Consider the following 22,946-nt stretch of genomic DNA (forward strand, 5'->3'; position numbering starts at 1 on the left):
GGGTGCTGTGATGAGCCGTCCACTTTCTGATGATGGATCGAACAGTGCTTAATGGGACATTCAAACAATTCGGTATTTTTTGTAGCCCTTTCCTGCCTTGCGCATTTCAATGACTTTGTTTCTCACATCAGCAGATTGCGACTTTGTCTTCATTTTTGCAGTGGTTGTGCAACAAAGACTATGGCCCTTACAAAGGGTGCATTTTGTATCCAAAACGTAGTACATACTTATGTTTAATTATGGTCCAGTGACTGTAATTTGTAATTAATTTGTCAATTGTGTAAACCTGGAGCTTCCAGAGTGCAGAGGTGTAAATACTTATGTAAACACTAACTTTTCGAGTGTGTTTTCTTCATTTAAATGTCTACAGAAAATGGTTTATTTTGAATTTGGAAATGTATTGTTGCAGCATAAGAGTTCATATTTAAAATACTGAATGGATAAATACTGTATGTGCAAACATCTTTTGTCATGCAGAAAATTATGATGACTTGCAAGGGGATTGATTGAATACTTTTGCATGCCACGGCATAACCCATCCATCCATTGTCCAACCCGCTATATCCTAACGCAGGGTCACAGGGGTCTGCTGGAGCCAATCCCAGCCAACACAGGGCGCAAGGCAGGAACAAATCCCGGGCAGGGCGCCAGCCCACTGCAGGACACAAACACACACCAAGCACACACTAGGGAAAATTTAGGATCGCCAATGCACTTAACCTGCAAGTCTTTGGACTGTGAGAGGAAACCAGAGCACCCGGAGAAAACCCACGCAGACAGGGGGAGAATTCAGGGTGGAGTGGTGGCTCTGAGGCTAGGGATCTGCACTGGCAATCAGAAGGTTGCCGGTTCAAATCCCATAAGATGTCAAAAGAGATTCTGCTCTGTTGGGCCCTTGAGCAAGGCCCTTAACCTGCAATTGCTAAGCACTTTGAGTAGTGAGAAAAGCACTATATAAATGCAAAGAATTAATTATTATTAACATGCAAACTCCATGCAGGGAGGACCTGGGAAGCGAACCCAGGCGTCTTTACTGCGAGGCAGCAGTGCTACCACTGCCGCCGCCCCTCCACTGCATAGCATGTTTATATTTTATTTTAGGAACCACCACATAATTTTGATTTTCAGGAATTCAGTTTTTTAGGTGATCTCAATACCCCCTGTATTTTGCACCATTCATCTAGGGCACATTTATGAGACACAGGTGATCCCTTACCATATTTTAGTCTGCTCATAAGACAGAGAATGACAGATGTAATTGTAAGTGCACAGCATCTGATCCAGGAGCACATACTGCTCCCATTTACCAGGTTGCACATATAGTCTGATGTCGGTCACGATGAGCAGTGTAAGTTGAAGTCCATATTGAAACCTAGGCCATACCAGGGAAGGAGATTCCCTCCCTTTTACCATTACTTGAAAACCTTACTTGAAACTTCATATGGACAACAGATCATGCATGAAAAATGTCAGGTGTTTGTATTGTACTGTACTTGAGCATTGGCTACTGTTAAAGTACATTTTGATATTACATTCTAGTTTTCTGTGGTTGTCTCAGTATCAATAGGTGAAGCCCAAACAATGGGCCAGCCACTCTCATTTACAGAGAAAAAGTGTCGAGTTAACAGTCAAACTATCATCCGTAGTGCAAATATACTGTATATCAGCAATTAGATCAGATGCAGATTTCCATTAAAAAGCATGTTACCAGAAGCTTTAAACAGAGTTCAAGAGCTCTCATTGAATAAATAAGTGCATATATCCAAGGTCTGCGGTGGGTTGGCACCCTGCCCAAGACTGGTTCCTGCCTAGTGCCCGGTGTTGGCTGGGATTGGCTCCAGCAGACCCCCGTGACCCTGTGTTTGGATTCAGCGGGTTGGAAAATGGATGGATGGATGGATGGATATATCCAAGTTGCACTTGCTAAAAGAGTTATCTACATTGGGCTGCTAGTTAGAGATGTTTCAGCTATTATTAATTTCTTGGTGTCCAGAACAGCCAGAAATGCAAATGCCCAAAACAGATTCTCAGTCCTTTTCCACATCACTAATATGGTAGAGCATTTTACTGTGATATTTTCACAGTTATCTGGCCACAGGAGCTTTACCTTCCTAGGATATTAGTTAGTGTGAAATTACAAATAAAAGTGTGCCAGTCACTGTAGTTTTCTAAATTTTCACTTTTGCTCCAGGGAGGAGTCAAGCAGTCCCACTATCCATAAAAAGCTGTGGCTTTTCGGTTTCATCATAGCTCTTTTTTTAAGAAAACTGTCACATTAAACTTGAAACAAATGTATAAAGACTTTGCATGAATGGATCGAAAACTGCATTACTGCTATTCAGCTGATAATACCTCATGTGCCAAAGTAGTTCGAAAGCATGAGGAGTATGTGATGCTTTATATTTTCAGTGTATTTGTAATTATAGTAACACTGTGTGGAAATATATTTGTGATTATTTCTATTTCTCACTTCAAGCAGCTTCATACCCCTACCAACTGCCTTGTACTTTCTCTAGCAGCTGTGGATTTTTTATTGGGATTGTTTGTAATGCCTTTTCATTTTGCTGCATACATTGAATATTGCTGGTATTTTGGTGAGTTTATGTGCTATTATTTTTACCTGATGTATCTTTTCTTAACCTCAGCTTCTGTAAGCAACCTGGTTTTTATTTCAGTTGATAGATACCTTGCTGTGTGTAACCCATTCTTTTACACTTCTAACGTAACCATTTTTCGAACAATGTTGTGTATTGCTATAGGTTGGTTGTCAGCTCTTTCATACACATTGGCATACCTGAAAAGTGATGGCAGCACCATTTTAACAGGGTGTGCAGGTGCTTGTGGTTTTGATTTTCTTCCTGCATGGGGCATGGCAGATTTTTTATGTACATTTGTTCTGCCTTTTTCTGTCATTTCATGTTTTTATTTCAGAATATTTATAGTTGCAAGAAGACACGCAAGAGCCATTAATTTATTTTTACAGAAAAAGCCACCTGCACAATTAAACAGCAAGACTTCATTAAAATCAGAAACCAAAGCTGCCAGGACGTTAGGAATTGTAGTGGTAGTTTTTATGATCTGCTGGTTTCCTCAGCTTGTTTTGGCTGCTTACTTCTTATATGCACCTGTTCCTGACCGATATATTTCCACTATACTCTCTGGACTAACTTTGATAAGTTTAATAAATTCTGGAATCAATCCAGTTATTTATGCCTTTTTTTATCCATGGTTTCAACAATGTATGAAATTAATTGTGTCTCGTAAAATATTTTGTCCAGGATCTTCTGTCATCAACTTATTTTCAGAATCTTCTCACTGAACCAGATTACTAAAGCAAAATATTCATCTGGATATACAGGGTGAAATGTAAAGTGACTATTCACTTGAGAACTTATATTGAGAGATGACTGTTAAACATATACTGTATATGCTTTCTTGTGATAGTGCGATGAAATTCATTGAGATTCAAGCTAAGAGTATTATAGGAATTAACAAAGGTTGCAAAATTTAGTAGAGGGCACCTAATTAAGTGTAAAAATACAATATTTCACTCACCTCATTATTTTTTATCTGTTAATACTGTTAAAACAATTAAATTAACAGACTGGATCAGTACTAAAACACTGTGTCCATTTTTACATCATACATTAATATTTACAAAAATAAATACTTTCCTTTAAAGTAAAGGAAGTAGTTAAAAAAGGAACATATTTGTAAACTGTGATGTATTGAAGCAGTTTAACTTTATGAAGCAGTGCACATCTGTAAAATGTAATCTAAATAAATATTGCAATTTAATATTTACTACTTTTCAGTAAACTTTAAAGATTTTTTTTATTCATTTGGTAGCTGGGTTTGCACGAATAAACCTGTAAATAAAGTCAAAGTGACATCAAACATCATACAATATATGGCAAGACAGAACAGTCACTTGGACTAATGGATCTTTCCTTTAGCTCAACTACCTAAAATTGTTTTTATTTGCATATAATGCTCTGACTCAGATTGAGATAACTTCTGTTATACTTAATTAATTTTAAATTTCATAGTGCTTTGAAAAACATCATTGCATAAATGCAGAAGTTTGACTTGATTGTTTTTTATAAATGTACTTATATTTCAGTTTGGGTTTTGGTGTCTTCACAGTGTTAATTGTTGACAGTGTTTATCATACATGATAGTAACTATTTATATATTTATATACTACTGGTCAAAACGTTTAGAACACCTCAGTTTTTCCAGTTTTTCTTCAAATGTAAGCTGTTCAAATGCAATGAATGAACTAAAATGGTAAACTGCCAGAGGATTCAATTTAAAGTTTAGGTTAAGATAAAACTGAAAAAAAGGAAATATCAGAATACTACAAATGGTCATTCTTCAGGGAAAAACTAATAGTTGGAACAGAGTATGTTACTACACCCTTTATGTTACTACGTCCTTTAAGGGTTGGCTTTCTTACTGCCACTTATCCTGTCAAACATGCAGCATAAAGTCTCCTCTTCACAGTAGAAACAGACTTGCTTTTTTCGGCCACAGGTAGGTTGTGCTTGAAGCTGTTGTGCTGTGAGGCGCCTATCATGCAAGTTGGTGACCCTCAGAAACTTGTCTTCTGATTGGGTTGTGAATTTGAGTCTGCCAGGATTCTTTCTATCAGAGTTTCTTCATGTTACCAGTTGCCTTTGGACGGTGTAGGGCAACATACTCACTGATACTTTGATTTTTTTTTTTATTTCTCTAAATGAAAGGCCTATACTTCTAAGGGTAACAATGCTTTGTGCCATTTCATTTGTTAATGGCTGTTTTCTTGACATTGTCACTGGCATTTACAATTTTCTAGGGCATAGAGGGTGTAGTAACACAGTCTGTTCCAACTCTGCTTTAAGACAGACAGAGAATTTAATTGATCAACAGATGTTGGGACACTTGTGCAAATTGTTTGCTTTAACTTGCAAGGCTTAATTTACTTTAATTGCTGCAGAACATCTTTAAGTTGTAATTTATTAGTTTTTCCTTGCAGATGGCCCATTTGTAATATTCTGCTATTTCCTTTTTTCAGCCTTTGTTAACCTAAACTTTAAATTTAAACTTCTGGCACTTTACTGCTTGCCTTTTCACCATTTTATGCCATTCATTGCATTTCAACTGATTAAATTTTAAGAAAAACTGGAAAAACAGAGCAGTTCTAAAACTTTTGACCAGACTTTACAATATAAGGTTTATTTGGTATGCAAGTTGTAAAGTGCAAACTGTATATATGTGTATACAGTATATGCCAAATAAACCTGAAAAGGTTTGTGACTTCATATAGTTTAAAAATGCAGTGAACACTCAACTGAAATAGGTCTAATTTTAAAGTTACCCATTCTTTGATTTTTTTTCATAGATGCTTCCAATTGTGCTGTTTTTTCTGAGTCATCATCCATACCTTCTTTCCTAAATGATGTAATTACACTGTCTTATAAAATTTCTCTTCAGATAAACAATTCTAAATATGTTTTACTTTTTTTATAGAAAACTCCAATGTATGCTCTGTTATCTTTAGATTTTTTACCACTATGTCATGTTTTTTCTGCACTGCATTTTCATGATATAAAGTTGTCCTGTGTAAGTTCTTTTGGGCGTAACTTGAGTTTATATATAAAAATAGGTAATTTTCTGTTACAAGAGTCCTGCTTTGTTAAGTTAATTTCAGGCAGCAGGGTAGCACAGTGTTTTCACTTTCAGCCCCGTCAGATTACAGGGAGTTTCCAAAGGTCTGCTTGGCGACTGTCACTCTGTATGTTCTCCTGTGTCTTTCTGGGTTTATTTCTGTGTAATTTGCTTCTTCTCACCTATCTTAAAGATGTGACTTTTAGGTTCATGTATGACTCTAAACTGACAGATAGGTCAAAGTGTAAGTGTGTATGTCTGTACCGATTTTGTTTTTTGCCTTACAGACATTGCTGCCAAGCTAGGCTCTGCCCACCAATTTGGAAAATGGATGAATAAATTAATGTTGGATTAATGTAAAGTACTGCAGTGTGCACTTTTTGTTATGCTGATATATTGTGCAAGACATGTTACTTTTTTTCATATAGAGAGCCAGCTTTACTGAACATAAGCTTTGAATATTGTATAACTCAAAAATGTCCCTGACTGTTAATTTCACTACTAATTTTACTTTTTTTTTTTACGGCATTTCATTTCTACTTAAAATGCTGAGTTGTTTCCTCATTATGGGAGATGACAGAGAATGCACGAGAACTAATTGAGAGCAAATGTAAACACAACAGCATTGACAGGTTTAGAAAGTCAATAAGAGTTCTTTAAACCAGGAGCAATCCTAATAAAACTTCTAATGCTTTATAAAGGACTTGTATTTTTACCTGTAATATCATACATTCTAACCAATTGATTAATAACTAGGTTGTACACATATGCTGCTAACAAAAGCCATTTATACTTCCTATTTTTGGAAAGCTGAATACAACATATAAGGATATGATGTATGTTGGTTTGCATTCCTTAATAAATCTGCAGTATTTGACAAACCAAAGCTAATACTGCTTTAAGGATAGTGGATGTTTTTAAATGATAATCAGTATAATCATCCAGGAAAATTGTGTTCACTACTTGATGTTCACTACTTGAGTGAAGGAAACTGGAATGAGAAGATGAACAGGATTTTAAAATATGATATAAGTCAGTCAGTCAGTCAGACAAATGTGTTGTTGAGATGTGTTGTTTTCTCCTTCAATGGCGTGCAATACTGGATTGGAGATAACAATTAACTGTTTAACAATATAGTTTTTTACTTTGAAATATATTAAGTATTTAAGTGCGGGAATATGATTTTGTTGTTTTATGTCTTGTCTTTGTAAAATGAATGGTGCACTTTGTCGCTACTGGACTATTACATCATCGTTCACAGATATCATTTTAACTGAAGCACAGGATGTTTAAGTGTCTGCCTTAGGACCACAGTGTCATTCAGAGGCACTTATTGAACCAGAAGCTTTGATTTAGAATACCAGCTGTCTGAGAATTTGAGCACAATACCTGACTGCCTGATTTTACAACATTGTGTAGGAGTTCACTGAGGAAATGGTGACTATGGTAATTTTGCCCTACCCTAGTTGCATACTGTTGTTTTTTTAAATGATAACTCAATATAGAGCAAGCTTTATCTATATCAGGGGTGGGCAGATTCAGTCCTGGAGGGCCGCAGTGGTTGCAGGTTTTTGTTCCAACCCAGTTGCTTAATTAAAAAACAATCCTTGTCAATTATTTAATTGCATGGCTTGCTAGTGCTTTAAATCTGCCATGTCAGGTCATTCTCATATCCTAGATTTATTTTCCTTTCTAAGGATATCATCCAAATGATTTGAAGTCTAAAACAGATGAGTAATTCTCAGTGCTTCACTTTTTTCTCTTCACTTTCCTTCCAAGTATTTAATTAAACCAAATAGTGTGTGATAAATACACACAGGTGTAAATGGTAACAAGCTAAATGGAGAAATGCTGGTCTCTTTTGTCATTTGTGTGGTATTGCTAATTAGGAGCAATTAAAAACCAAGAATACAGCTGTTTAAGACTAAAATAAGCAATAAGGGTTCAAAATCTTAACGAGCGAGACAACTAAAGTGAAGCTGAAGTGTTACTTGAGCAATAAGAGCTTCTTATTAAGCAATTGGGTTGGAGCAAAAACCTGCAGCCACTGCGGCCCTCCAGGACTGAATTTGCCCACCCCTGATCTATATGATGAGCTTTATTTCTTAATTTCCATACCGTCTGAGTGTCTGTTGCTTTCGTACATGACAGACCAGATAATAATTTCTTGTGATCTGGGATATTATAGTGCCTGGTGAGGTAAATGAAAGGCATCAGGTTCTGTTTTAGTTGCATTAAAGTGGCTGGCTTATACACTTTATTTGGACATGTATTGGTGTCTGCACGATTTTGCTTTTAGGCATGATTGATCTTATAACTTTATCACACATATGCTCATAATGTGACAGATATATCAAAAATAGTCTAACATTTGATCTGAATTAATGTAATGTATTTCTTTGATAAGGTTGGAGTGCTGCACACATTCGCAAATTGTACAGCACAACATTTTATCATAGGGTCTTAAATTTCATCTTGGTTTTGCTTTAAATTATATGTTTTATTTGTTCTCAATACAATAAGTCTTCTGCTTCTGTTGAATTAAACATGAATTGATCCAAGGTACCTAGGTATGTATCTTTTAGTATCACAGCTAAATGCAATACACCATCATTCTGTGTTTCTGCACCTCTCAATGTCAAAAATATGCTTTAATAACAGCTGAACTTAAAATTGTTCTTGGTGTCAAATTTAATTCTTTCAGTGATAGTAATCTTGCATAACTATTAAAGGGCATTTTTTAAAATCCAATATTGCTTAAACATTGTTTTATTTATAATTATGGGACATTTTAATGATAGTTGAACACACAGGAAATGCATGTGAAAAATATAAAAAGCAGTAATTTAAGTAATTTCTCATAATATTTCTAATACAGATGCTGACATTCAGAATTTGCATGTTCTCCCCATGTCGGCGTGGGTTTCCTCTTGGTGATCTGGTTTCCTCCCACAGTCCAAAGACATGCAAGTTAGGTGGATTGGCGATTCTAAATTGGCCCTAGTGAGTGCTTGGTGTGTGGGTGTCCTGTGGTGGGTTGGCGCCCTGCCCGGGATTGGTTCCTGCCTTGCGCCCTGTATTGGCTGGGATTGGCTCCAGCATACCCCCGTGACCCTGTGTTTGGATTCAGCGGGTTGGAAAATGGATGGACATTCAGAATGTGTGAGGAATGCTGGGTTATTTTGTGGTGTATGTACCATTTCACAAATCTTCGGTGCAGTGCCTGCACAACCCATTAAACCACCAGAAGGAGAAGTGAAAGTTTGAAGAGGTCTATGGAGCATTTCAATTTCTACTACAAAAAAAACAGGTTTGAATCTTGAATGAGGATTAGTGACAATCTTTTACCACCTATAGAATTTAAGTTGCACACTATTTACAAGCTTCAGCAGCAAGAGGATGACCCTGGCCTGAATTAACTGTCTTAGAAAGTAGCATGACATGACATTGCTTACAGTCATTTTACTGATTTTAAAATTGTTCTTATAATCTAGTTTGCAAATTCCATGTGTTTTTCGTGCTTACATCCACATGGATGTCAATAATAAAAAACACTAATAATAATAATATAATATATTTCATTGTTCTTTTTAAGACACTCAAGAATTAAATCTTGTTCCTACAATTAAAAAAAATGTGTTATTTTTTTAAAACTGTTGTGCTATGTTGCAAAGATGTTGCCTGCTGGGTGCTGGTATCATTACATGCACAATTCTAGTAACAGCTAGTGAGGCAGAGAGAGAATCAGCACATGCATGGTATGTAATCAAGTGATAAGAACTGAACAAACGTCATATGTTCCGAGATATTGGTACCATCCATCCATCCATTACCCAACCCGATATATCCTAACTACAGGGTCACGGGGGTTTGCTGGAGCCAATCCCAGCCAACACAGAAATATACAGATATATTTAGCGATCACAGCATTGTACAAGCTAATTAACACTCATTGTTTGTGTTCTGTATGTTAAAAAGTCCAGAATCCACCACACCAAGTTAGCACCTGAAAAGAATTGATCAATCAGTTTATCAACTAAATTGTAGGGCTGAATCATGTTAAAGGCTGGCAAAAAGCCTATAACTGCAATCTTGCGTATGTTTTATCCTTCCGAATGCTCAGACAGTTAATTGAAAAGTGTTGCTGTGGCATCCTCCACACCCCTCTTTGCTCTGTGTACAGATTTGTAAGGGTCCAAGTGAACCTTAGTTTTGTTAAGTTGGTGTCTCTTAACACTAGAATTACCAGAGCCTACGAAAAAACTTGTAGATCCGTCCCACCTTAAATTGCTTCACACCTCTCCATCAGCGTCTTTTGTGCTGTAAGTGTGTCGATAAGCAGCAAGCAACCTACTATCACATCCCCCACTGCCGCACAGTTTTCTCAGCTCAAGTCTGTTTACCTGCGTGTCAGTTGCTTGGAGTCGTATAGAGTGAGAAGTCAAGCAAAATCACACCTTTTATAAATACTATATTGTTATTTGGAACGCATGCATTTCATGTGTGTTCCGTGTCTACAACAATCTATGTACAGTAAACACATCATTAAAACAGAAACGTTTTTCATGTTTTACTTATAATTGACAAAATGTAGACATGAAGTGTATAATGTGTTAAGCCTGAATTCCAAATATCAAATAAACACTTTCACAAAAGGTACAAATATAACAGGACAAGTGCGCTTCTATTCAAGAATATAACTGCAGAAAAAGAACCCATGTTAGGGTGCGACATTGACACGCATTTGCTATGACTGCTTTGGTGGTGCAATGGTATCAATTGTTGACTGGTAATTAAAACTTCACAGGTTCAACCCCGGACGAGTCCTTTTTGAGAAGTGAACTGTTCTTATTCTTACTATTTTAGAATAAAAGTATACTGTACATTTGATTTCAGTCTGTAACAGCTGGTGTAAATGTATGATACTTGTAAAGGTTAGCTTTGTTTTTTTTTTTTCTTTATTCAGTTTTATTCTCTCAGACGCGTTCACGATCCTACCGCCCCCCATCTGACACTGCTGTTTTCACATAAAGACGCGCTGCCTGCACTTGGGAAAGCAGATCATAACCTGGTTCTGCTTCAGCCTCACTACAAACCAAGAGTGAGGGAGCTACCTACAACCCCACGCTCATTCAGGAAGTGGTCCCCTGAGGCAGAGCACGCTCTAAGAGACTGCTTTGGAACTACAGACTGGGAGATCCTGCAGAGATCATATATTGAGAACATTGAGATAGTTGTTGACTGCAATTCTGACTACATCAACTTCTGTATGGACATTGCAGTTCCAGTAAGAACAGTACGCTGCTATGCTAACAACAAGCCATGGATTACAAGTGACATCAAGGGCCTTTTGAACCAGAAGAAAAGGGCTTTTAAAGGTGGTGATCAGCATGAGCTCAAGCGCATGCCCAAGTCCAGCTCAGGGCAGCGAAAGAGCAGTACAGGAGAAAGATGGAGCAGAAGTTGCAGAACAACAGCATGAAGGAAGTGTGGGACGGGATGAAGATCATCACTGGCTGCAGCTTGAAGCGGGGTGCCACCATCGAGAGAGACATGGAGAGTGCAAACCAGATGAACAACTTCTTTAACAGGTTTGACTACCCTAACTCACACTCACCTCGGCGAACTGCACCTTCCACCCATCCTTCTGCTGATACCAGCATAGGAGAGAGTTTCCCCCCACCCACAATTACAGCAGCCCAGGTAAGCAGAGAGCTGAGGAGACCACGTGCCAGCAAAGCAGCAGGTCCAGATGGAGTATCGCCCCGACTGCTGAAGGCCTGTGCACTGGAGCTGGGGAGTCCTCTACAGCGCATCTTCAACCTGAGCCTGGAACAGGGGAGAGTCCCCAGGCTTTGGAAAACATCTTGCATCACCCCAGTCCCAAAGGTATCACGTTCTAGTGAGCTGAATGACATCTGGCCTGTCGCTCTGACGTCACATAATAATATGGAGCAGCTGCTGCTTCACCACCTGAGGCCACAGGTCCGCCACGCCCTCAACCCTCTGCAGTTCGCATACCAGGAGAAGTTGGGAGCAGAGGATGCCATCATCTATATGCTACACCGATCCCTCTCCCACTTGGACAGAGGCAGTGGTGCAGTAAGAATTATGTTTCTGGATTTCTCTAGCACCTTCAACACCATCCAACCTCTGCTCCTTAGGGAAAAGCTGACAGAGATGGGAGTAGATTCATACCTAGTGGCATGGTTTGTGGACTATCTTACAGACAGACCTCAGTATGTGTGTCTCGGGAACTGCAGGTCTGACATTGTGGTCAGCAACACAGGAGCCCTGCAGGGGACTGTACTTTATCCGGTCCTACTCAGCCTATATACATCGGACTTCCAATACAACTCTTGGACCTGCCACATGCAAAAGTTCGCTGACAACACTGCTATTGTGGGCTGCATCAGGAGTGGGCTGGAGGAGGAGTATAGGAACCTAATCAAGGACTTTGTTAAATGGTGCGACTCAAACCACTTACACCTGAACACCAGCAAAACCAAGAAGCTGGTGGTGGATTTTAGGAGGCCCAGGCCCCTCCTGGACCCCGTGATCATCAGAGGTGACTGTGTGCAGAGGGTGCAGACCTATAAATACCTGGGAGTGCAGCTGGATGATAAATTGGACTGGACTGCCAATACTGATGCTCTGTGCAAGAGAGGACAGAGCCGACTATACTTCCTTAGAAGGCTGGCGTCCTTCAACATCTGCAATAAGATGCTGCAGATGTTCTGTCAGACAGTTGTGGCGAGTGCCCTCTTCTACGCAGTGATGTGCTGGGGAGACAGAATAAAGAAGAAGGACACCTCACGCCTGGACAAACTGGTGAGGAAGGCAGGCTCTATTGTAGACATGGAGCTGGACAGTTTGACACCCGTGGCAGAGCGATGGGCACTAAGCAGGCTCCTGTTAATCATGGAGAATCCACTGCATCCACTAACACTAGAATTACCAGAGTCTACGAAAAAACTCGTAGATCCAGCCCACCTTAAAACTGTTCTCACCTCTCCGCCAGCGTCTTTTTTCTTCTAAATGTGCTGATTAAGACAAGCAGCAAGCAGCCGGCTATTCCATCCCCCACCGTCGCAGAATGTTCACTAAGTTTTCCCAGCTCATGCCTTGTTTGATTATCTGGGAGTGACTGAACTGCTGGAGTTTTAGATTGGAAATAATGGATCGCTATTTGGAACACACGCATTTCATGTGTGTTTTCTGTTTCTACAGTAATCTGTGTAAACACATTTTTAAAACTGAAACTTTTTTCATATTATAGTAGTAAATGACAAAATGTAGGCATAAACTATATAATGTATGAAACCTGAAGTCCAAAGATCAAGTAAACACTTTCACAAAAGGTTCAAGGACAAGACAACAGCTTCAGTGGCATAGCGGTAAGATTTACTGACTTGTAATCAAGAGTCCCTGGTTCGATCCTTACTCACTCCTATATTTGCCGTTTTCAGTACTCAGCTCCTCTTTTTGTTAATATTATACAGTACACACATACATTTGTTTTGCCTCTGTAACACTTGTGCATTCATAGGACTTGTAAAGGTTAATGTTTTTTTAACTTTTATTCTCTCTAAATCACGATCACGATACATACTACCGCCCCCCCCCCACCCAGGGATCTGACGCTGTTATTTTTCATTTGAAACGGAATAACTGGAGATGTGAGTGGTGCTTTGAGACAATGGAACTGGACATTTTCTCATCTGCAGGGATTAAAGCTGACACACAAATGCTGGCGAATCTGCCTTCTTCGTATCTCACTGTCACTTGTTTTTTTTTATTCAGTTTTATTGAGTGTTCCTGCTCATGCTGAATTAGTGTGCACCTTATGGTATATGATGTCAAAAAACAAAAAAACACAGACGTAGGTATATATGATATTTGTAATTATTCGTTTTATGACCTGTATAGTACATTTTGGAAAACTCTTTGGCACGGATGCAACATTATTCATATTATTCATATTCATTTGCATAACATCTTGTGGTTTGTAATCAGTGACTGCGTGTTTTTTTTCCCCGATCTTGCCAGTCCACACATGTTGCTGTATGCTGTTTCTTTTGTACTCTAGGTCATGCAGAGGATAGAATAGTACAGAGCAGTAAGTTCAGCATTATATGCAATCATCAGATTCAAATGTTAATTGTTTACACACCGCAAGGATCGTCTTTCCTACATTTACAACATGTATACCTGTTACAATGTACACGCTTCTCTCTATGCTGTGGTTTCTATTACACACCTGAAAGAAAGAGACAATATATGTGAAAGCATCATCACACTAATGCAATATTATTTGAAAATGAACAGCATCGGGTGTGGATTTATGTTGGCGCTATTACTGAAAGAAAAAAAGATCAACAGCACTGAATAAGCTCACGCGCAAGTACAGACGCAAAGCAAGTGTGATCAAGAGTCCCCGGTTTGATCCCAACTCATTCCTATATTTGCCGTTTTCAGTAGTAAGCTGCTCTTTTTGTTAATATTATACAGTACACACATACACTTGGATTGTGTCTGTACTTGCGCTGTTACTTAGAGTCAGATGGGGGGGGGGGGATGTTAGAGCGTGTGAGCTTATTCAGTGCAGCAGGATCAACGCTGAATGTTGATCTTTTGTTTCTTTCAGTACAGTACATGTGCCTTCCCTGTTTATCGACACATTTACAGGACAAAAGACGCTGATGGAGAGGTGCAAAGCAATTATAAATCCAAGGTCATTTCAAATATGGAGTTCAATATTGAAGTGAGCTCCTCAGCACAGACATGAAGCAGACAGCCACTTATTTTGTCTGGACCTTAGCTTTTTTAATATTTGTTTGTTTAAGGACCTTTCTGACATCATTCTGGTCAACGAAGTGCTGCTTTCCAGGCTTCAGTCCTAAGTCTGTTCTTTTGCTTGCTTACTTCTGAAACAAAATGTTGTACTTCAAATCTTTGAATAGAACTCATTCAAGTTTTGTGCCAACTGATAGTCAATTATCACCACAGCCAGTTCAACTCGATTATTGCTTTTTGTATGAATGCCAGCCATCATCTTCATGCCATTCCTTAATGAGCCCATGTTATGAGTCCACAGTTCATTCTCTATCCTGTCCTTATACTTCATCCTCACAATATTAGCCCTATGAACAAATATGATGCAGTGCACCCATGTAGTTTAAAGTTTGATAAAAGCAATACTTTTTATTTTATTTCATGCATACCTGCAAATCATCTACTGTATATAACAATCATAATGTAAATTGAAAAGGACACTGACTGGTGCTGTTGCATTTGAAACCCAAGAGCAATCATTGTATGTATAAAGTATGCATGTGAGGCTGGTACAAAGTGGGGTTTCCTTCCACTTCCCCAACGACACACATATGTGTTAAATTAAACAGTTATCGGTTCCCACTTTTTGCACAATGTCATTGTGAGTGCTTTATTTTTATTTTTTAAGTTTAAATTATTTTCACTTGTGATCATCATAGCATTAGTATCTACCATGTACAATTCACAATCAGAATATTTGAGTAATAAACCACTAAATCATGAAAAAATGAGGATGAAATGTAGTGTGTCCATATGTAAAGACAATAATTTATGACCACCAATCTCAGCTTGAAAAAAGCAGTGCCACCCTATATTATCACCATTTGCAATCAAATCTGAAATTTGAAGATGGAGTTTTACAAGAATAAGGACCTCACACTTTTTCATGAAAGCCGAGGAAAAGAGTCCATGCGATAATATTTACTAGTGCAGTGTGGCACATCGGAGGCCAAGTGAGACTCTTGAAGTAAAGCCATATCCATTTGATGATAATGCAAAAAGTCAAGCATATACACCCGCCTGTAACCCAAGTTTAAGAACCTAGCATTCCAGGAAACTACATTTAGTTTAGCTATAGGCATAAAAAAGTGGAAAACGACAGAAGGAAAATAGAATGAGTGATTAAAGAAGAACAGAAATAAAGCTGTGTGGCAAATGGAAAGCTCAATGACTCTTTCATCCAAAAGTCACTCAGATCAAATACTCATCCCATGCCCTCCCACAACCCACCCTTATTTGCATGGATAATTAAAAAAAACAAAGCTGACATTTTGTTTCCCGGAAAGTTACAAAAAGCACAACAGGATTAAACTGAGAACATGCAGGTGAGGCAGCCCCCCCCCCCACCCCCATTCTCTCTACCTTCCAGGTAAAAAGGTACATATTAATAAGCCAAAGACTTTGGTGGAGCAGAAGAATACTGTGTGGACCATGGAAATCCAGAACATGGCTGTGCATGAGGAGGAGCCCCTGTCCCCCACCCCACCAGTAGCCAATAACAGTAAAGACAACAATTCTCAATTGGATGCCTTTCAGTGGTGGGCATAAATGCCACCTTCCAGTCCTTCCAGGCGTCCCGGCTGGGTAGGGACCCCAGCCTCCTGTGACACAGGTTGCACTTGTGATCTGATGCGTCATGATGAGCACTGCCAATTGAAGCCCATATGGAGCCCTAGGCTGGTGGTGGGGGGAGAGGGGTGGGCCTTGATGTCCAGAGTGTTCAACGCTTGACTAACAAAAGTAGAGCCTCTTGTTGTTCATAGTGCACATTCTGTACTATTAGACTACTCCCTTGACTAGGTTATCAAGGGAGAGTTACCAAAACAGTGCTCCTTTGTGTCTATAGTGCAGCTTTTGTAGGAGATCCCAGCACATGCACCATTTGAATTACACAAAAGCATCCCCTCAGTGTCCATAATGACATTCAGTATTATTAGACTTTGTGGATCGGGTTGTGCCAAATGGATTGACCAGTCCTGGTGATGAGTTGCAAATATTCTTTGCGCATATTGGGTGTCATTCCAAAGCCTGAAGCTGAAATGCTCTTGATAAAAAAAAAAGTTACTTGAAACTTAATATTGACAACACGTCACAAGTGGAAAAGCTTTTCAGGTATTTGTATTTCCTTGACAAAAACATATCCTGTCACTTCACACAGAAATGAGAAGTCCATCCATCCATCCATTTTCCAACCCACTGAATTCGAATACAGGGTCACGAGGGTCTGCTGGAGCCAATCCCAGCCAACACAGGGCACAAGGCAGGAACCAATCCCAGACAGGGCGCCAACCCACTGCAGGACACACACACAACAAGCACACACTAGGGCCAATTTAGAAACAGCAAACCACCTAACCTGCATGTCTTTGGACTGTGGGAGGAAATTGGAGCACCCAGAGGAAACCCACGCAGACACAGGAAGCGAACCCAGGTCTCCTTACTGCGAGGCAGCAGCACTACCACTGCGCTACTTTGCCGCCTGAAGTGAGAAGTCCTTTATGAAAAAAAAAACATTCTTTGATACCCTAAAGAGGTTCTCTATAGTCTAAATATCTGAAAAATGTTCTTTATCATCTAATCTGTCATACTTTCACATGTTGTGTCCCCTTGCTCTCTGTTCAGGGTCTACTTGCTGTTCTTGTACATTGGCCCCTGCAACAGTATGATTTGATTTTACATTCTAAGTGAAGCCTAAAATAATGGCCAGCGACTTTCATTTACAGTACAATACAATACAATTTATTTTTGTATAGCCCAAAATCATACATTGCCACGCAATGAGCTTTAACAAGCCCTGTTTTTAATAGCCCCCCAGTTGATAGAAGAATTTTCTTAGTTATGTTAAATATTTGCCTTTATATTAGTGCATAGTATTTGGGTGGTCCTATTATAGCTGCCACAAGCTGAATTGAAATGGAATATTCTAACTATTTCTTGCCCCTCTGACTATAGCTTACTCTCAGTTAGTGATCTGCCTTGCCATAGGTAAGGCATAGATGGCACCCAGTTTCACAACAATGTTAACACAATGTTGTTAGTGCATATGCCCCACAGGTTGGGTGTGAGATGGATGAGAAAGAAGATTTTTGGAGTGAGTTGGATGAAGTGATGAACAGTGTACCCGTCTGGGCCCCACAACAGGAGAGTCGCCCTACCAGCAGCTGACCTTCTTCGGACACGACTTATCTGGAGGCTTCCCGATCCCTGGCTTTGGTCTAGCACTCTACAACTCAAGACTTGGCTTCCCCAGCAACCAGGACGCTCACGCCAGGGAAATTCACCACCCAAGCCTCCCGACTCCCGCTGCCTTCTCGGCCTTACGTGGCCAGCCGTCCTTCTTCCGGTCACTCCAGCTCCTTGATTGCTCAACTGGAGCGACCGCTTCCTTCAGACCCACTGAGTGTCAGCCAAACACTCTTCTCGGGGGCTCACTTTCCAGCTGCCCACGAGTGCTTACTCGCTCACTCTCTCTCTCTCTCTCTTTCTCCTCACGCACCGGCTTTCTCCTCCAGCTTACTGCCTTCTTCCTCACTCCTGCAACCTTCGTTTCTTTCTTTTCTTTGATTTTTCATTATTCCTCCTATGAGCCGCCTCATGCTTCTATTTATGACGGGGACCTAGTTCAGCTGTGGCAACCAGTGGCTCCCGGGAACAATTACGGATGCGGTAGGCTCCTCACCTGTGCACTTAAGTGATAATCGCCCGCATCACAAATTCCCCGAGAACCGCTCGTCCACACACCACCACATCCCCTTGCTAAACTGCGAGTGTGGCAATTATTTATTTAAAACTGGCCTTTTTGACATGAGATGTGAACCCACTACTCCACAGAACCATGGATCCAGAGATGTCCAACATCCTAGCCAGAAGATCAGGTTTAAACAGCTGCTCAAAGTAGTCAGCCCCAAGGATCACAACTGCAACATCATCCGTAAGGAACGTTGTATCACACGCCCTGACTATGACTCTACTAGGAACAGATTCAGATGTGCGTAACCCTTCGATTCCTCTGTACGCAGGACATGGATCACTAGACCATAGATGGTGTGTCACTTGCTCACAGTTTCCTCTAGCATACACCTCCTTTTCTACCCTCAGAGCCCACACAGCCATCTGTTTCAGTTCCCAATACAGACCAGAGTTGCCATTAAGCAGTGCAATGCAACTCCTCTTGGTGATGTCCAGGGTGCCCTGCAACATAAAACAAAATCTTCTGGGAACACTAGCAACACCAACACAACCCTCAGCAACCTTCAGGATCTTATTATGGAGGCTCTCCCACATCACATTAGGATCAGCAGTCACACCCAAGTCTGCAAGTTCCTCACACAAACTGCATATAAACTCATTAGAAATAACCTGATCATGGAGTCTGCCCAGGTCCAATCTCATTCTCAAAGTAGGTGGTATCCTACTGGACCTAAGCTGGATCTTCAAGGTAGCAACACAAACTGTGCACTTCTGTAGACCCTGCAGTTCTGTAGGAGCCACCAGCATCTACCCATGAGAACGTGATTTATCTCCTTCACCGCACCCCAAGTACTGGAGTGCCAAGTCCAACGATGTACAAAGTCAAGGGACATAGGGCCACTTTCATCATGGTCGCCAGACCCATGGGGACTGACACAATCATCATAGCCAGCCCTGTCAGTGCCAATGGTCACATTGAAGTCATCCACGACCAGAGGAGCGGCACCCATCAACCACCAAGCACAGTCTCCCTAACCAAGACATCACTCACTGCGGTTGGAGCATACACTGAGGCAACAGACAAGGCACCCAGCGAGTTCCTTAATCTGAGTCTCATAATACACTTGTTTAAAGAAGTGACATCGGTACCATTGGAAGGAGCCTATCCTCCACAGCAACAGCTACTCCCTGAGTATGACAGCCATCAGAGAGATCAGAGCAATAAAAAGTGTACCCACCTACAGAGATCTGGCCAGTCCCAGGTCTGCACACCCCAGGGGGTGCCACCACTGAAATGTTGAGTTTACAAAGCCCCTCCAACAGCAGAGGAAGATGATCATCATGCCAGAGAGACAAGACATCCCATGTGCCTACCCATATTGTGCGCCTCAAATTAGGACCAAAGTGCTGCTGGGCAGTGGGTGATGCCTCAGCACCACAGCAGCTCCGATCCCCAACAGGCCTGATCCTTTTGGTTTTCCAGCATTTTGGACTCTTCTGAGCATGAAGCTCTCAAGGGCTTTCCCCCATCCCCTTCATGATGTGAGCAGCCTTCCTGTGGGCGGCTACAGCACAGCTATTCCTGTAGAGAACAGAAAAGAGTCTTGTCTACCATTCCAGAGCTGCTTTAAGTTTTTATTGTGGCTGGAGTGCCAATCCTGCTTCCAACCCCCAAGTTTTCCCTGCAAGGCAAAGATCACTTGGAGGACCACTTGCAGGGCCAGATGCAGTTTAATGTCATAACTGTCTAAGAAGACAAGAAAAATCTCCCCCAAGAAAACCCTTATAGGGAAAAATGGAAGAAATCTTGGGAAAGGCAATTCAGAGAGAGACTCCTTTCCTGGTAAACTGGGTATGCAGTGGATGTGAAAAAATTAGGTAAATGCAATACATCACACAGAACATAACACAAGTAACTCTCAATACAATACAATAGTACAATAGTAATAGTACAGGTGCAAAGTAAAGTGCAAGAGCAAATTATATCACATACTAGGATTCAGATTTGTTCAGAGTTCTGGAGACCACGGCCATCAATCTGCCCCACTCCTAGCTGGCCATTCCAGAAAAGAGCCAGTGCTGGGACAGCCATTCTAATGGAAGAACCCTTCTACCTGATGATTTTAGCGCTCCTCTATCAGAGTGACTTTTTAAAAGGCAGGCAAACAACTTGGCATTACGGCATTTGTACCAAGTGCCACATTTGAGTACCAAGAAGAGAAACAGAATAGGTGAGGTTTAGTAACAAATTATAACTATCATATTACTTATGTTTTAATGCTGCTAACTAACAACAGAGATACAGTTATTCAGCAGCCCTAGTCTGGGTATGATAAACTGAAGTACTGTAGCAAGTCTTCAGCCAGGATTTGAAAGTTCAGACTGAAGGGGCATCTTATATAGTAGCAGGAAGATCATTCTACAGCTTAGATAGATAGATAGATAGATAGATAGATAGATAGATAGATAGATAGATAGATAGATAGATAGATAGATAGATAGATAGATAGATAATATGGTCGAGCATTTTACTGTGATATTTTCACAATTACACATTTGGCCACAGGAGCTTTACCTTCCTAAGATATTAATTAGTGTAAAATTACAAATAAAAGTGTGTCAGTCACTGTCGTTTTCTAAATTTTCATTTTTGCTCCTGTAAGGAGGTGTGTCAAGCAGTCACATTATCCATAAAAGGCTGTAGTTTGTTATTTTCATCATAGCTCATTTTTTAAGAGAACTGTTTATATTCTACTTGAAACAAGTGTATAAGCAAATTGCATGAATGGATCAAAAACTGCATTACTGCTATCCAGATTATAATATCTCATGTGTCAAAGTAGTTCGAAAGTATGAGGAGTATGTGATGCTTTATATTTTCACTGTATTTGTAATTATAGTAACACTGTGTTGGAATATATTTGTGATTATTTCTATTTCTCACTTCAAGCAGCTTCATACCCCTACCAACTGCCTTGTACTTTCTCTAGCAGCTGTGGATTTTTTTTTGGGATTGTTTGTAATGCCTTTTCATTTTGCTGCATACATTGAATATTGCTGGTATTTTGGTGAGTTTATGTGCTATTTTTTTTACCTGATGTATCTTTTCTTAACCTCGGCTTCTGTAAGTATCCTGGTTTTTATTTCAATTGATCGATACCTTGCTGTGTGTAACCCATTCTTTTACACTTCTAATGTAACCATTTCTCGAACAATGTTGTGTATTGCTATAGGTTGGTTGTCAGCTCTTTTATATACATTGGCATACCTGAAAAGTGATGGCAGCACCATTTCAACGGGTGTGCAGGTGCTTGTGGTTTTGATTTTCTCCCTGCATGGGGCATGGCAGATTTTTTGTGTTCATTTGTTCTGCCTTTTTCTGTCATTTCATGTTTTTATTTCAGAATATTTATAGTTGCAAGAAGACACGCAAGAGCCATTAATTTATTTTTACAGAAAAAGCCACCTGCACAATTAAACAGCAAGACTACATTAAAATCGGAAAACAAGGCTGCCAGGACATTAAGAATTGTAGTGGCAGTTTTTATGATCTGCTGGTTTCCTCAGCTTGTTTTGGCTGTTTATGTCTTATATGCACCTGTTCCTGACGAATATATTTCCGCTGTACTCTGTGGACTAACTTTGATAAGTTTAATAAATTCTGGAATTAATCCAATTATTTATGCCTTTTTTTATCCATGGTTTCAACAATGTATGAAATTAATTGTGTCTCGTAAAATATTTTCTCCAGGATCCTCAATCATTAACTTATTTCCAGAATCTTCTCACTGAACCAGATTATTAAAGCAAAATATTTACCTGTGTATGCAGGGATCAAATGTAAAGTGACTATCCACTTGAGAACTTATATTGACAGGTGAAAATTAAACTTATATACAGGTATGCTTTCTTGTGTTAATGCAATTAAATACATTTATTTTCAAAGTAAGAGTATTATAGGAATTAACATGGGTTGCAATAATAAGTAAGGGCACCTAATTAAATGGAAAAATACAATATTTCACTCACCTCATTATTTATGTTTTATTTGTTAATATTGTTAAAACCAAAACCAACCAGAATGGATCAGTACTAAAAGACAGTGTTCATTTTTACATCATATATTAATATTACAAAAATAAAATACTTTCCTTTAAAGTAAAGGAAGTAGATAAAAAAAGAAATATATTTGTAAACTATAATGCATTGAAATAGTTTAACTTTATGAAGCAGTGCATATCTGTAAAAATGTCATCTAAATAAATATTGCAATTTAACAGTTAATACTTTTCAATAACCTTTACTTCCTTTTTTTTTTTTTTTTAATATTTTTATTTTATTCATTTTCATTGTAATCATTCCATACAAACAGATCAATTTATAACCCAACAAATTTGAAAACAAATCAAACCCCACCTCTGAGAAGGAGAGCTTAGCTAAAGGAAAATTTCTTTAAGGCAACATTAGACAAATTAAGGGGAGAAGTAAATATCTATATAAATAAGAGATGGAGAAGGGAGTTAAATGCAATAATAGTTATTTCTCTTATTCTAAAATAATATTGATTAAATCCTGCCATGTTTTGAAAAAATTTTGTACAGATCCTCTAACTGAAAATTTGATTTTTTCCAATTTCAAATAATATAAAACATCGGTTTCCCACTGACTTATAAGAGGAGAATTAGGATTCTTCCAATTTAACAAAATAAGTCTGCGTGCCAAGAGTGTAGTGAATGCAATCACCGTTTGCTTGTCCTTCTCCAATTCCAGTC

General features: G+C 39.4%; 2 protein-coding genes across 2 annotated transcripts in view; both read left to right on the forward strand.

Moving 5' to 3' along the window:
* LOC127526950 (trace amine-associated receptor 1-like) overlaps positions 1-4,253 on the forward strand; it is a 23,016-nt gene extending 18,763 nt beyond the window's left edge. The window contains exon 2 of the mRNA XM_051924192.1: positions 3,498-4,253. The gene's annotated coding sequence lies outside the window, so the exon portion shown is untranslated. The remainder of the gene's footprint in view (positions 1-3,497) is intronic.
* LOC127526951 (trace amine-associated receptor 1-like) lies at positions 2,269-22,156 on the forward strand. The gene is made up of 2 exons (XM_051924193.1): positions 2,269-3,359; positions 22,006-22,156. The coding sequence occupies exon 1, from the start codon at positions 2,312-2,314 to the stop codon at positions 3,317-3,319; it is 1,008 nt and encodes a 335-aa protein (XP_051780153.1). The 5' UTR covers positions 2,269-2,311; the 3' UTR covers positions 3,320-3,359; positions 22,006-22,156.
* Positions 22,157-22,946: the final 790 nt, after the last annotated feature.

Source organism: Erpetoichthys calabaricus, chromosome 3 (genome assembly GCF_900747795.2).
Source record: "Erpetoichthys calabaricus chromosome 3, fErpCal1.3, whole genome shotgun sequence".
In the NCBI taxonomy this organism is placed as follows: domain Eukaryota; kingdom Metazoa; phylum Chordata; class Cladistia; order Polypteriformes; family Polypteridae; genus Erpetoichthys; species Erpetoichthys calabaricus.

Bases quoted from the DNA above. Each gene is read 5' to 3' on its own strand.
- LOC127526951 (XM_051924193.1), top strand. From the start codon at position 2,312: ATGGATCGAAAACTGCATTACTGCTATTCAGCTGATAATACCTCATGT.